Genomic DNA, 16,959 nt, shown 5'->3' with positions numbered 1-16,959 from the left:
GTAAAATTTCCTAAATATGTCAATAACTAACATTTGTCAAGTTAGTTGCTAAACATTTACAAATACATAACATTAGCTTATATGCCACATACCTATATCAACCAGGCACCGTATTAATTTTTGGAACGCTGGTAATTTTTTCTAAACAATTTTTCCTTTCCAGATGCAATTTCAGGGATCTTTCTCACAGGGTAACTGGTAGCATCATCAATCAAACCAAGACTGTAAAAATGTGCTCCATGGTCTATTTTTCTTTTTGTAAAATTGTTTCTAGCCCGCTTGGTTTTTGAGATAGACTGTAAAATGTGAAACTAGTAAAACAATGTAATGTTTTCTTCCTGAGTCTGCAAACAGCCTGAAACAAGTATGAAATGCTCCCTTTCAGTGCAGCAACTTGGAAACCCAAAGATGCTTTATTAAATCTCTGTTTAACTCTTTCGCTGTTACACATACTATAAAAAACATCCAGCTAATGCATTTAGTTTATAGTCTAAAACTGCTTTCCATGCCTTCTTCAGTGCCAGAAGCTAGAACTGCCCCTACCCTAGCAGCCAAAACTTCAGCTTTCCCCTAACAATGTCTTCAGTGCAGTGTATTGTCAAATACTGGAATATGTGGCATATTGAAAACTAACAGTTGTTGTGCAGGTGGTGGGCAACATTAAAATTTCAAGTTCACATAATAATGAGTGTAATCAATTGATGATATTCCTAATCATGCTGACCAGTAGTCTCATTGTTCCCTTGCACGACCCCATCAGTGAGGCTCCATCTATACTCTTGTCTTTATATTTGGATTGTAAAGTCTTTGGGGGCAGGGATTGTCATTTCGTGCTAGGTGCTGTACATACATAGAACAATGGGGTTCTGGTCCATGACAGGGGCTCCTCGGCACTAGGATAACACAAATAATAATAATTAATAAAATAGTCTACTGTAATTAATGTATTATTCAGTTTCTCATTTAGTTAATTGAAAAATCAAGTTTTTAATTTAAATTAAGTTACTTGGGAATTTCCAGACTGCTATATGGGAGTGCCACAGAGTTAAAGAACCTTACTGCAGAAATTAGGTATAGCTTGATTTGTGGAGAATGCAAGACCTTACTTAAAACTCTGCAGAGATCTTCACCTATTACACAACTTCCGATGCTTCTGCTATCCTGAGCTGTAGCATATGAAATACAGAGTTCTAGACTGAATAGTTGATTTTTAGGTAACTATTTGGTGTGGCGAGAGGAATGATTTTTAATTTCTGCTTTAAAATGTGGTGTTTAATGTTTAGATTCTATTGAGGTTTTGGAACTTAGTCTCCTGCATTTCAATTTGCTTTGAAATGGAATCTTAAGCTGATCAGTTAGAGTAAATAAGACCTGATCATAGATGGTGATGTACAGTTCTCAGTGTGAGATTGTGGATATTATAGTGAGGTAATATTGCATAAATAAGCAAAGCTTGTAGCTGTGATTGCATAAATAGAATCATCAAAAGACTGTCCAGATCAGGACTCCCCAGGGTTATTGCTCTTGAATCATTAAGGTGATCGAAAATCATTTTCACACGGTAAAGCCAACAGACATCACTTTCAGCAATTTCATACTTGTTTATCAGTGCCTTCCAGCTTGGCATTTTGACAGCTCTAAGGCTAAATTGTGGCATCAGCCAGGAACGACAGATATAGCTGGATAGCATTTGCAAAGGAATGGAAATCCAGATTGTCCTGTCTGATAGCTGTGACAGGTATGCCAGTGCCCAATAACAGTAATAGAAAATTATTATTACCTCTTGTTAACAACTAGTGTAAGATAAGAGAGGCCAGCATGGTCGTCTTGTGCTGTAACAATCAGTGGCCCAAAAACTTAAAAAAATAATTAGTGACACTTTATTTTAAAAATAATATAAACTACTATATGAGTAGTGGGTACTGACCTAAAGCCTCATAGAAACTTTTCAGATAATTGCTTTTGATGCAAGGGAGTGTTTTCTAACATCCTGAAAGAATGTATTGGGCAAGAGTAATGTGATGGAAAAGCACTAAGAAAGAAAATAATGACAGAGGAAAATGCAGCATAGAGAGATGAAAAACACCTGTGCAGAGACAAACTAACTCTAAAGATCTGGAAGAGATGAGAAGGAAATAGGTTTAAAAGCTAAAAGAAAGACACTAAAAACAAAACCGAGTTAAAAAAAGGTATGCCTTTCCAGTCAGAAGTTGAGGTAGAATTCTAGGATCAATGAACGCTCCTCGACAGCAGGTTAATTAGTATGTCAGCGTTGTTGAAAGATTTAGTGCACTCTCCCATTACCTGGAAGAAACGACTGTCCAAGGTTAGTGCATTGTGATGCATTTCAGTCCACTTAATCTTAAAACCAAAGGTATTATGATTTTTATATACCAATGCTCTTGGCAAATCTTTTTGAGAAGAGGGTAGTGGCTGTGAATTTGTAAGCTGCAAATTTGTAGGCTATAAAGTTGTTACAGTTGTGAAGCAAGTGCGCTGGGCCGACTGTGGGACCAAAGATGTGTGCTGCTTTGTTTCTCAGAGCTGTGAAAACTGAAATGTAAATAGTTCAGTGCAAAACAAAATAGATTCTACAAAACAGTATAATGAATGAGTAGTTGTGGCTTTTGATTAGCAGTGTGGACCTGTACCTCGATATGTCTAATGTCTTTAGCATTATATGTAGAGCTGAATCAAGAGACCCTGATGGGGGAAGCATGAGAGATATCATCCTACTTCCAATAGATTCATCAATGAGTTTCATTGTCTGCCTACTTTAGAAGGTAGCCTGTAGGAAGTTTTAAAGCCCGTGACTTGAGCTCTCGAGTATCTCATTGAAACTGAGCTCATACAGACTTTTCTGCAAGTTCTTACTGTGCCCACAACACCTCAGTAATATGCCAATGATATCTTTCTTTCCACTAATAACAAGGCCACTTGTGCCACCATTGTACTTGCATATGGTGTTCATGTACAACTTTGTGTTTAAAGCTAAGTGACCAATGGCATAGGAGTCCGCATGTAATGTTATCAGATAAAACATGACCACGTACGGGGGCAGCTCCAGTCACCAGCATGCCAAGCACGTGCCTGGGGCGGCAAGCCATGGGGGGTGCTCTCCTGGTCTCCGCGAGAGCGGCAGGCAGGTTGCCTTCGGTGGCATGTCTGCAGAGGGTCCTCTGGTCCCGTGGCTTCGGCGGACCTCCCGCAGGCGTGCTGCCAAATCTGTGGGACCAGGGACCTCCTGCAGGCAAGCTGCCGAAGGCAGCCTGCCTGCAGTGCTTGGGGCGGCAAAATACCTAGAGCCACTCCCGACCATGTAGATCATTGTTGCTACCAGTGTTATATAATTGCAACAAATCTTGTACAAAATATGTCAGGTAAGGGATCTACAGAAAGGTTATGATTTGCTGAATATAATTATGCTATTTGTATGCTTGTATCATTTTTGTATCTGAAGTTATGAATATTAACTGTGTACTTGTATTTCAAATGTAATACCCACATGATATTCAGTCTGCACTTCTTGAAGAGACTATTCAAGTTAAATGACTCGTCAATGAACACTTAATTCACAATGGGCCATCGAAGACACCTATCTACACTTAATCGACTTTCCTGTGATGGCTTCTGCTATGACTAAGCGGAATCATGCATGGACATGTGACTTGCCCATGTGACTCCAAATACCATCTTGTTACCTGTAATTTTCCTCAGTGAGAACAATGGGTTTCCCTTCACTTGGCAGAAGCTGTAAAAGGCCCCGGAAACATCTCCATTTTGCCTCTTTCCTGCTCAAACCTCTGGACTATGAATATATATTAATGGGAGCATTCTAACTAATGCTCCCATTTAGAAGCAACCAGGGACTTAACAAGCCAGCAGTTTATTCCATCACTGCTACAAGACTGATCCAAGAACTTTGCAATTGTTGTATGTGTTTGATTCCTTTAATCAATTTTAACTCTCACCTTTCTTTCTTTTTTTAAATAAACCTTTAGATTTTAGATACTAAAGGATTGGCAACAGCATGGTTATTGGGTAAGATCCAAGTTATATATTGACCTGGGTATGTGGCTGGTCCTTTGGGATCAGAAGAACCCCTTTGTTTGATGAAATTAGTTTTAAATAACTACTCATCATTAAGTCTAGTGTCTGGGTGTTGAATTCCAGACTGGAATAACTAAGGAGACTGCATTTCTGACTTCTTGTGAGCCAGTGTATTGAAACAGAAGTTTACTTTTATTGCTGGTTTGGTATATCTTATGGAAAAATAACCACCAGTTTTGGGGTGTGTTTGCCCTATTTCTCAGCAGTTTGTCCTGAATTTGGTATTCTCAGTAGTGACCCATGGAGGCACGGTGACACTGCATCCTGAGGAAAATGGTCTTTTAGTTCCCACCCAAAGATAACCTGTTGTCAGCAATCTCTAAGTGTTTATAGAGCTCCTTTCACTGGAGTTTTTATAGAAGATTTACACAGTTTTGTTCATGAAATTAACTCTGTTCCATGTAAACTGCAGCTTCTGTCACCCATTCAAAATTTGCTGTTTCTAATCTAATGGTTTGGTAAAGGAGATAACATCCATCATGCAGAGTACAGTTATGTCTTCTAGGCTACAGAACTATTGGTTGTGCTCTCCTTTTAATGTGTTTTGTTGCAGAGGGGTACTCTTTATTTTCTTTTGCTTACATAGAAATGAACATGCACTATGAAATATTTCAGTTTTACAGGATGGGCTTGAACAGAGAACACTTCAGTCTCAGCCCTTCCATCATTCCCTAAATGGAGCTTTGTTCAGAGTTTAAAATATTCCTTCATGGAGAACAGAATAAAATTGCAAACAATAGATGCATGATTTCATAGAAAGATAGGGATGCCTGTGTCTTAAGAGACAAAGCAATCAAAATGCAGGAGAGCGTTTGTTAGAAAGGAGATTTTAAGCTGCAGTTCTGTTAGATGAGTGATATGTATTTTTGTTTTGGATTCCTGTATCCTTATTTACTGTTTGTACAAGATTTGAGCTGTCACCAATACCGGACAACTGTGCACTGTATTTTAGAGAATTCACTTTGGCAATCTAACAATAACTAAGAGCAAAAAAAATCTGGTGTTTTCATATTCTTCTTTGCACTCCAGTCCCCTACTCTCTGCCCTCTACAGACTTTGCAGCAGCAGAGAGTAGGGGACTGGAGTGAAGTAGGGGACTGGAGTGGAAAGAGAAATGGGTGCAATTATCATCTTATTATGAATGTTAACTCCCTCACACTACCACCCCTTATTTTGCCACTTCTTCCCTCCCTCAGTGAAATAGTAAAAAGCTGGACTTTCCTTGTGGTTGGTTGTTTTCCTGATTCTCCTCCTCATCACTGAAAAAGATCTTAAAGGTTTATTAAAAACACAAAACAAATGACTGGTTATTTTTCTCATCACGGGTAAAACTAATAGATATTGGCTTGTTGTAATGTGCGTCAGAATAAGCTGAGTAGACTGATGGCTAAAAGTCCTTGGCTGACAGGTAGGCGTTTATCTGCTCATTTACAGGCTCTGCTCCCACTCCTGCCCCCTCCCCCTTGCAGCCCTGTGTTTATAAATGTGTAAATGATATGTTTGTCTCAGATCTGTAGATCCGCAGGCTTTTGTTTTAAGCATTCACCTTCATGAATTGTGAGCTGTATTTAATATTTATGCTAAAAGGACGTGAGGTGTATTTCAATGAGTAAGTTCTCGAAAAAAAAAAGTGGGAATTGAAAAATTACTCACTACTTGAGGGCTCTGGTTATAGTGTCTGGTAAAGGTGCCAACAGGCAGAATATGATTTAAGATGCACGTTTTGCAAATCAGCAGCTTCATAATAATACTGTAAATGGGGAGAGAGAAGGAATAAGAAAGAAGCCAGTGCTGAGGCTAATGTCTTCCCTTCCCTTTGCCTAGTGAGGAAACTCCTAAAGAACATCTGAGTGTGACAGAACAAGGCCTCTGTTCCTTAGCCTCCTTGTTGTGACAGCTGCTGGAATGCTGCACACTCAGGATTGTGCCTTAGAGGGCTGAAACCAGGCACTACAAGCTTTCTTTTTGCTTATTGGCTTGAAATGCTGAGTGTTAATTGAGAAACATTAAAACCAAGTTATCACAGTTCTGTTTAGCTGTCTGTTGTGTTCATTAAAGGTACAAAAAATGTAAAATGTTGTACTGGGAGTGGTTATGGAAATCCTTTAATATATAAAAAATGATTTAATTGTCTTCGTAGCTTGCAAAACTGTACTTAAGGTGCACAGTCGAAGGTAAAAAATGTTTTATATCTGTTCAAGATTGTCCTATTCTTATATGCAGTTCTTGTCTGCTGTAATATAGCAGCTTTAGTTCTTGAGGCCATTGTGATTCCGGATTTCTAGTCCCTTGGGTACGTCTGTTCTGCGTGTTTGGGAGAGACAGAGACTCTGACTATCCAAAGGGCAATTAAAAGGCATTTTCTTATCACCAGGCTTTGGCTCAATAATACACCTTAAGTTTGACAAGCAATCCAGCTTCCACATGGAGGATTCGCTGAACATGTTTGCTTAGATTTCATGGCCCTTGACACACAAGCATTGGAATCTACATGGCTTTATACAGTGGATGCATGTTTTTATGGTGGGTGGCTTTGTTAAAGTCATGGTTACTTCTAGTTCCCTCATCAAGTCGTTGAGTAAGAATGGTCTTGTAGCATTGATTTTTACTGAAGTTATACTCCAATATGGGCTGAAATGCTTTGGGATTTTCATGTTTGTAACGTGTTATAATGTTGTGTTACAATGTAACATTGTGTTAGGACTGAGCTGTAGTTGAGATGTACCATCCAAGGTTATAACAGGATCACCCAGAAGGAAAGTGAAAGCTGCTGCTCCTTTAGGTGTCTTTGGTTCCCATTTAACATTGCTGTATGAACATCAGGTTGCAGGTATCCAGTGTGGGGTTTTAGGTGCATGGTTTCTGTTGGAATGTGTTTGTCAGAAAAGATGTACTCTGTGGTGCAGTCTGCTCAGTGTTCTGAGTTGTGGGTGTCAGACTATGACGTATAATTTTAATATAAAAATCTTGAATAATTTTAATAATAAAGTCCTTAGCATATATGGCACATTCAGTAATCCTGAAGTGCACAGACTCTGGAGTAACTTGATAGCTGATGTTAATAGCTAAAAGTTAAGTAGCCAGCTCCGTCAAACGCTCCAGTCTTATAGTAGATTAGAAGTTTGTGACATGACATAGTTCAAAAAGTTTGTCTGAGTTATTGGTAAATATCATTAACTGGTGCTGGCTGACAGTGCAAACATTAGTTTATTTTCCCATAATTCATCGGGCTTATTTAACCTATTTTGGCATGTCCTGGCCACTAGCTGACCTTTAAAGTGACTATATCTTAATTTAGCATTCTTCTAGCATAGTCCTTCATATGTGCAAAGGAGGAGAGAGCTCATTTTGAGACTCAGTAGCATTTCTAACCTTGCAGAACTGTTTATGTTAATGAGCTATGGTGATGGAGAAACCTACATAGTTTAAGGTGACGCTATTACTGAAATTGTATATAGCTTCATTATATTTAGACTGAACTATTGCCACAATCCAGCTATTTTTCTGACCTTTATCGGGAGGCATATTTTTTTCTGGCAAAAGCTTTCATATCTTAAAACACCTTCTTTACATTCTCATCTGTCTACACAGTTACTATAGTATTGTACTTGGCCCTTAGCCTGCCCTGCGTGCAGTACTTAGTCATTTCCCTCTTCCTTTTATGCAAAATGTCTTTGGTATGTTGCTACAGATTTTTCAACATGAAAGTTGTTGTGTTATATCAGTATGTAGAGACTACATGATGGAATAATGAAGTATAAAGATTTTATCATGAGTTTTAAGGATATCTGCATTACTGTCTGCATTGCACCCAAGTGGCAATCCTAAGAGCAGTACAACCCTGCAAGAGTAATGGGTGGAGGGAGAGAAGACAGTTTGCTCTCTCCTTTTCCTATATCTGCTGTGCCTCTATGTTCAGTCCTGCTGAAACCTCACCGCAGTTCCCCATTCTTCCTAGCCTGGAGCCAGCAGTAGCCATCCAGTTGAGTGTTGTGTTTGGGAGGGAAAAATTCCCCTCTCTTGGCCAGGATTTTCCTGGGTATCAGCACACCTTGCCCCCACTGGGCCCCCCTTCACTCCTCCTGCTATCTCTGCTCAGTGCCCAGCAAGCCCCTACACCAAACCAGCTATGGGTTCTTGCTCAATCCATCAATCCTTTTGTGTCTGCAGAGCATTTTGGTGGGTCCAGCAAGAAATGGCAGGAGGCTTTTAGCTCTGAGGTGAAAAATGATTGAAACCCACTGTTTTAGATGTTACTTTTTTTTTACTGGGGCTATTTTTGTATGTATCCACTAGTAAAGAGAAGTGCCTTTGTACCAAGAGTCCAACTATAACAGAGCTCAGAAAGGAGGGGAAAAAAATTAAACATTTAAACAGTCACCTAAAATAGCTATTCTAAACAGATACTTCGGGCCTTTCAAGGTTAGAACCAATATCTCGCCCTGAAAAGTAGCGGAAATAGCTGACCATAAATGTGTCAATACTGCAAGACTGAATATGGTCAATTCTGAGCCTCAGGGGGGAATTGTCAATAGGGAAAAGAAAACAATGTTGGGGTAGGCTGATTTAAAATCTGTAAATAAAAGCAGCTGTTTGAAGTGTTGAGGCATTTGGAATGCCAGTAGCAGTCCCTGGGTGAAATGGATCAGAGTTAAGGTGTGCACAGGATAGGTGAAGTGGACAAACAGCGGAGAGAAGAAAAGTGGCAGAAATGTTTTGTCATTCGGTTGTTTAGTAAGCGTTATATGTAATACATACTGTTTGCTGTGTATTGAAGTGTTTATGCTTCTATGCATCTCAAGTATGCATGTGCACATAATTAACTGTTAACTTATTTTTGGTATCACCAGGCCCGGTACAAGCAGAGCCTCGATCCTACAGTGGACGAAGTTAAGAAACTATGTACATCACTACGTCGAAATGCCAAGGAAGAGAGGGTCCTCTTTCACTACAATGGGCATGGTGTTCCCAGGCCAACAGTAAACGGGGAGATCTGGGTCTTCAACAAGGTGCGTCAGCTAGAAGCGTGGTTAAAAAGGAGCATGCACAGTGAAATCTGTTACTATTTGTAGGAGAGCAGATTAATCTTCAGGAATTAAAATGACTTCATGAATGTTTGATTCCAGAACTGACATTTATTCTCTTTCCTTACCCACTCTCAAAGTTCTTTTGTCAGAAGAGGCGTCTTGTCCCTCTCCCTGAGAAGTGTTAAACACTTACTCTCCCAGAGCCTTCATTTATGCTTCTCTTAAAATAGTCAGAGGGGACATTACAGAGTAACTAAAGGTGTCAACTGTATCCAAGTCCCTCTACCTTCTCTGTCAAGTTGCACTCCTAGCTCCTGCCAGATTTGGAGCAAAAGATGTAGCTCTTCTCAGATGCTGGCTTCCCTTCCTTGTGTCATTGGCTTAGTTGTTAGAGTTTATGTTGAGAATGCCAGGTAACCCTGAATAGCTATTGTTCATGCTATGGCAGTACAACGCATGAGAGACAATAAAATAGTCTCAGATCCCAGTTTTAAAGTACAGAGTATTATGGTGCAAGTGAGTATAGTATAGTAGGCAACTCTTGCATTAAGGTCTTTGTCACTTTTACTGAGGACAGCAAGACTGACATAATTGAGTATTTGTACAGCTGCTGGTATCACATATTAATACAGAAACTGCTACTCTGTTACATTCGGGCTCATAATTATGGCTAATTAAGTTGAACATACTTATAATTCACGTGTATAGCACCTATGAAAGGTAAATGATGGAGAACATAGTTTTATTCCCCTGTTTATTTACTGTCTTGGTACTGTTGCAATAGAGACTTACTGTCAGTAGCTCAAAGTTGCAGAGCTGAACTTGCTCCCATTTTTATATAATTTGTTTCTGTTTTAGTTTTTGATTTGTGTTGTGCCAAGAACAACACTGCACCCATCTCACATCTTTTGTTTTTTTGTAGTTGGAAAAGAGTCCAGCGCTGATATGAGAGAATTGGGGCAGGAGGGGAATATAATTTTATTCCAATGCATCTAAATTGGAGACTTGATTAGCATTCAGCCCACCATTTTAAACAACTCATTGGAAAGCTGAATTTGGTGTAAGAACAAATCGCGGTGACCTTCTTTTTACTTAATGGGCAATAAGTAATAAATAAGATAAATAATGCTGAGCAGAATGTGTTACACATGCAAGAGAAGCAAATTATTGCTCAGTGAAGTTTGTGTTATGCCAAATGCCTTTTTAAGAACTGACTGTTTGCCAATTTGCTTGCTATCTCAGCTAGTGGAATCTGATAAGGACTCTACTGGTGATTAGGAGGAGGGGTCCCTTCTGATTTATAGTCCAGTTTAGGAAGAAAGATTTGATCTGCATAAAGGAGGTTGAAATTTAATAGCCTTTTTACAATATGTCAACAAACGTCGTCTCCCTTTTGGAAGGGAAGGCAGCAAAGTGACTCTTCCCACTCCCTTATTCAAAGGAAGTTTTTGGAAAAATATGATAAAAATAGGGAAAACCAATATTTTTTTAGATACCATTTGTAAGGATGTGAGTTTTGGACCGGGTAGAAGCTAATGAGGCTCAACATGTCTCTGTCTCTTTCCTCCTCTCTTCCCGCCCCCTGCACCTCTTCCTCCCCCCCCCCCCCNCCAGCAGCTCCAGGTGGTGGTGGTCTGGTGTCCAGGCAGGAAGGACCCTGCTCAGAAGGTGTCCTCAGCAACAAGAGCCGGGGTCCCTCACTCCCCCCCACTCCCCCCCGTGTAGTTGAAATAGCAGATGGGCTGAAACATACTATTGATCTTTTAAAATCACACTAACATATGTATCCATTTCTCTGTGGTCTGAAATAGGCCTATAATATGTACCCCTTGGAAGACCTCTGCATACCACCGGTTGAGAACCATTGACTTAGGGTACGTCTAAACTGCAATGTAAACCTGGGATCAGACTAGAGCCCAAAATCTCTTTCTGTCTATACACAAATCTCTCAGACTCGGGCTTGGACCTATGGTCCTAGGACCCAACCAGGCTGGAGGATCCGAGCCCCAGTCCAGCTGTGACCAAGGGTTCAAGCCCTATTGCTTTGCAGTCAAGACATAGCCCCCCCTCCCCACTCCCCAGCTTGGGTCCTGGAAGTCCACCAAAAGTGTCCCACAGTCCCATGGGCCAACTTCCTTTGTCCTTTTATTCCAAGAATCTCCAGTCGACTCCAGCGAAAACAGGAGCAATTTCCCTTGGTGTACAGCAGCAGCTCAGTGAGTCAACGTTAACCCTTCCAGTGTCTTCTGACCACTCAGCTGCAAATGCACCATCAGAGAGCCTTCTGTGTTTGCAGTGGAGACTGAACAGCAGATGCCTTTTGCAAAGCACGTTGCTTCATGGTCATGGGAGCACAGCCCGATTTTGGTAAATCTCTGGTGCAAGGCCAGCAAAACTCTGGACTTTAGTGAGAGTACTAGGAATGACTACGCATACACAAATAGCGAAGAAGCTGGCAGCTTTGCACATTTACCAGACTGGTGGCCAGTGCAGGGAACAGATGAAGCGGCTCAAAAGTGGGTATCGGAAAACCAGGGACCAGAACCACTCCTCAGGCAACTCGCCAATGACATGCCAGTTTTATGAGGAGTTTGACCAGCTGCTGGGCATTGTGACCAGCATGGAGCCGGTGGTGGTGGTGGTGGTGGCAGCTTGGTCAGCTGGTCCCCTACTCGCTTCAGAATCCAGCATGGGGACTGATGGGAGCCAGCAGCAGGCACCGAGGGAGGACAGTGGACTCACTCTGTTGCTGGAACCGGTCCCAAAGCAGCTTTGGAGCAGGAGCAGCAACAGCACATTCTGGGCCTACACTTGAAGGAGCCATTTGATGTTCCCCAGAGAAACCACCCACTGAGGAGCGATAGAAGCCACCCCCTGAGCCTGGTAAGTTTCTGGCTCCATGTCAGTGTTTGTTAATACAGTAATGGGAGGGATTTCTACCTTCTGAATCAAAGTAAAGGTTATGAGAAGCCCTTACTCGCAACGTGTATAAGCTAATGGTGCATTGTATGTCAGTGCCTTGGCATCCCCTTCCCCTCTCTCCCTACCACGTGGTGTTCAAAGTGACGATTGGGAAATGCAAACGGGAAAGAACATCTTTAATGTGTATTGTTACTGGAAAAGCACAGGATTTTTGGTAGGGCCATTCCTGTTTCTTAAAAGCAATAACCTTCCATTGCCATGCCTGTAAGTATGCCACTCTGTAACCACTCACCGGTCTGTCAAGTCATTAGAAACTGTGTGGGTGTGAGGGAGGTGGAAATGTGCTCAGTTTTACAAATCTGGTCCATTTCAGTTAAAGGGTAGTCCCTGCAGTCCACAGGTGACAAAATCATTTGTCCCAAATATGACTGGGGTTGGAAACTTTGTCCAGAAATGTGCTAGGGGGAAGAAGTCTATGGAGTGGAGTCCTGTGTGTTTGCATGCAGTCATGACAGAGTAAGCCGTGTGGAAGCTAATGCAGCTTCCTGTTGATTTTTCTCATGAATTCTGACCCAGTCCTGGATGCTGATAGCTGCAAACATTTCCTGAAGCAGGAACTCCAGATAGGTAGTCATGTTTTGGGGAAGGACATATTTTCCAGGGACACCTCAGTAGCTGACTGGCCTGTCCCCCTCACTGAAGTACTGTTCAGTTACTATATGTTTGAATAAAGTATATAAACTGCAGGTTTCCCACTGGCAGCTTGGAATAACTTCTCCCTTTGCCAGTCAGGCACCAGAAGAACTATTATATCCTCCAGAATATGGAAGGACTGCACTGATAGAAAAAGCTTTTGTTGCATAGCCGCTGATGTCTCCCCTCTGCAAAAACCCAAGTAGTTCTGCAATTTTCTAAAATAAAAACAGCTTTGCATTTTTAACTAACAATTGTGTCTGGACATCTTTTATGGCAATTAATTAGGCTGTGTCCAGGACCTTCTGTGGTCTGAAGCATCCCTCTCACAATATATTGAAGTTCTGTTTGTGAAAGTATCATTTTATATCTTTCAAATTCCAGCAGGACTTTTTCTGTGCTCCTGCACTGAGCTATTTGAGACAATAACCTGCTGTGTCTTGTCCTGTTCCAGGCCTCTTGACTTCTACTGATTGCAGCATCTCCACAGCTAGCCCACATTGCAGCAGAAGCCTGGGCCAACGGATCTTCATGGACTATTCCAAGAGGAAGTGTTTCCATGATGAACTTGTGGTTGAAGTTCTGGAGAGGGACAACAAGCAGATACTGTATCAAAGACAGAGGGATTTGTGGCTAGAGGAAAGGCATGGCAAGAGGCTGGAGGAAAGGCTCAGGATGGCTGTACATCTTGAGGACAGGGTTTCAGCACAGGAGCAGGAACTTGCTTTATAGTTCATGGAACAGGAATGGCAGCCGAGGGAGGAAGACCGAGCTCAGCAGAAACAACTGTTTGAGCGACTCATGCCACTAATGACTGCAAGAGTAGTGGCTCCTGCTGCATCACCCCCACCACAACCTGAGTTCCCTGCATGCTACCTACTCTGTGCTGCAGTCCAGAAGCAGCTTGGAAGACTCCCAAGGCTTAGTGGTACATGCAGTTGGGCCCCATGAGTAGCTGGACAGGAACCTTGCCCCATGCAGCCCTCCATATTGACCCTCGCCCCTGTGGATGCCTCCACCCCACTTCCTACAGTGCCAACTGCATGGCAGATGGGGAAAGAAGGAAAAGGAGAAATGGGTTGCCAGGGGACATGCCATGGTAGGGGGTTTCTGTCTTCGGCCTGGGCTACACTAGCGGGGGGGTTCAAACTAAGATGCGCAACTTCAGCTATGCTATTTGCGTAGCTGAAGTCGAAGTATCGTAGTTCAACTCACTGCGGCAAGTTGACCTCCGTGACTCCCCCCATCGACTCCGCTTACTCCTCCTGCTGAGGTGGAGTATGGGTGTCAATTCGGGGATTGATTTATCGTGTTTAGATGAGATGTGATAAATCGATCCCTGATACATTGAACACCACCCACCGATCCGGCAGGTAGTATAGACGTACCCTTCCACATGGTTTCAGTGTTTGTACTGTCTATATGCATTTTGTTGTTGTTTTTTTTTCCCCTGTAAGATTTTTTCGTTACTGGTGTTTTGGTATGGTAATTGGGGCTGGCCTGGCTGAGAATGGATGAATATTGTACTTTTCTAATACATGTTTATAAATAAAGCTTTTTATTTCATCAGGAATGTTTATTGCTCTCACTGCTTCACATCATGCAATCTGTATTCAAAGTAATAAAGATAGACACATAATCAGGGATCATTAAGAATTAGAGTGCAAAGACTCTCTCTCAGCAAATTATCTATAGCAGTTCCTACTTCAATCACTTCCTTACATCAATCCATACTATGAATAACCTCCACCCCCTCTGTCATAAGTGGTCATGTCATTCATAAGTATATTGCATGGCACTAAACTCCCCACTCTTCCTCAGGCACTGAAACCACGCAATCAATGAGCCCTCCCTCCCATCCTGTTCCCACAAGCACATTCATAAAGTACTATTCCCCTTTTTCCATTGGGCCATTCAAGTCGATAAGGTGGGAGCGCAAAATATCCTTGACTATGTTGCCCAGGTGCATCCACTTCCAGCTGTGGCAGATGGACTTTCTGCCAGAGTGTACTGATTCAGTGGCCCCTCAGTGTCATAGGTTCATTCAGGGGGAAATGGCTCACTTCTGGCTTCACAAAGATTGTGAAGAGCACAGCAAGCCACAGTGATACGGACACCATTGATGATCCAAACAGGTCTGTAAATAGCGCCACTGGGATTTCTGTCTGCTAAATGCACATTCAGCAAGCGTTCTACATATCCTGAGAAAGTAATTAAACCGTCTGTTGCCAGCGTGTCTGAAATCAGGGTACAGTTTCATAAGCCAAGGCAAAAGTGAGTATGTGGGGTCCCCCAGAATAAAGTGGGGACAATAACTCAGTTTATGACAATGTCATTTGGTGGGAATAGTGTCCTAGCCTGTCCATGTATGTACGCTCCCAATCGACAAAAAAACCTGATTTTTTCCAATGCAGTCTGGGAAATGTTCATAAATCACCCTCTGTGGCTCACGAGGGGCAGCATAACAATGGAGCAGTGCCTTTTGCAGTATTTGTACTCATGCTCCCTAAGGAAGGCAGACAATGGGCACGAGTCCAATTAGTGGCACCACCACAGCTTGGAAACCCCATTCTCTCAAAACAAGCAATTACTTCAGGAATAACGTTTATGCCCACCACTGTGGAGTAAACCACATACCTGATTGCCTCAGAAACCTCTGCCACCACTTTACCCACAGTCAGCTTTCCAACATCAAACTGGTGCAATGGACTTGTAGCACCCTGGGATAACCAGTTTCCTGACAGCTATAGAAACCCGCTTCTGGACCAGCAAGGGTGGCTTCATGCTTGTCTCTTTATGCTGGAGGGTCAGAGCAAGTTGCTCACAAAGCTCCAAAAATGTAGCTTCTTTCAAAAGCTCTGGACCCATGGTTGGTCATCCCAGGTCTGCATGATGATTTGAACCACTAGTCTGTGCTTATGGCCCTGCACTTACACTGCACTGTAGACATACTGTGATGGGCTAGCACTCTGCTTTGCCATATGGGAGATCAAAGTTTGACTCCTGGATTCTTGCTGTGGAGTCTGAGATCCTGAGAAGTGGGAGGGTGTTGCAACCTGTGAGATGTTTGATGGAATGCCTTTATATTCCTAGCTAGAAGCCCTTTCCAGGAAGCTTATTAGAGAAGCCCTGCCTTTCTCTCTTGCCAAGGAGAAGAGTGAGATTGAGGCCTTAAGCTGGGGGAGGGAGGAGGACGATATAAAATGGGGGAAAAATTGCGGGAACCTGAAAGCCTGACAGAATTGGAAAGCTGCCAGTGGGGAAGGAGATAGACAGACAATAATCTGATAAAATACACCACTTCTTGGTTCTGTCAGTACGTACTTTCAGGCTTTAACTGTGCTCTGTATCTCCCCTTCTAACCTCACAGATTTCTTTGGTCTTTTTGTTGTTTATCAGTGGGTAGATTCTGGTAAGATGCTAAATAATGAACTGGTGCTTCCTGGACCTTAAATTTTTTGCCAGAATACCCCATTTCCTTGGAGACTTCATTTTAATAGCAGGAAAGCATGTCTTAGATGCCTAGGAGCATACTCAGGGTGCAGATCCTTTATGTAACATCCCTTCCTGAGAGCTTAAACCATGCAATTCATTCATTGGAACCAGGGCTGACGCTCCTCAGATACCCCCTGTCGCTTAAACACATCTTCTCCCAGAACTCCACCCAAAGGTGTGAGCTCTGGTTTCCATCTTCGAGGGGCCACGGTAGGTGTGGCATGTAATGCACAGGTTTTCTTTTCACTTAATTACTAGGGCTGTTGATTAATCACAGTTAACTCATGCGATTAACTCAAAACAATCATGATTTTAAAAATTGATCACGATTAATCGCAGTTCTAATCACGCTGTTAAACAATAGAATACCAATTGAAATTTATAAAATATTTTGGATTTTTTTACATTTTCATTTATATTGTATTGTGTTTAACTGAAATCAAAGTGCATATTTTTATTATAAATATTTGCACTGTAAAAATGATAAACAAAAGAAATAGTATTTTTCAGTTCACCTCATACAAGTACTGTAGTGCAATCTCTGTTGTGAAAATGCAACTTACAGATGTAGGGCTTTTTTGTTACATAACTGCAGTCAAAAACAAAACAATTTAAAACTTCAGAGCCTACAAGTGCCCTCAGTCTTACTTCATTTTCAGCCAATCACTAAGAGACAAACAAGTTAGTTTACATTTACAGGAGATAATGCTGC

At 41.8% G+C, this 16,959-nt stretch overlaps 1 protein-coding gene across 3 annotated transcripts in view; it reads left to right on the top strand.

The window, feature by feature from the left end:
- The window catches only part of RPTOR (regulatory associated protein of MTOR complex 1), a 290,490-nt gene that overhangs the window by 91,482 nt on the left and 182,049 nt on the right, over positions 1–16,959 (top strand). For all 3 annotated transcript variants that reach the window (XM_075071909.1, XM_032797289.2, XM_032797288.2), the window contains exon 4: positions 8,961–9,119. In XM_075071909.1, coding sequence (XP_074928010.1) covers positions 8,961–9,119 — 159 coding nt within the window. The remainder of the gene's footprint in view (positions 1–8,960; positions 9,120–16,959) is intronic.

The sequence above is a fragment of the Chelonoidis abingdonii genome, chromosome 13 (assembly GCF_003597395.2).
Source record: "Chelonoidis abingdonii isolate Lonesome George chromosome 13, CheloAbing_2.0, whole genome shotgun sequence".
NCBI lineage: Eukaryota > Metazoa > Chordata > Testudines > Testudinidae > Chelonoidis > Chelonoidis abingdonii.
Note: the sequence above shows the minus strand (reverse complement) of the source record. Positions and strands in the feature narration are given on the sequence as shown.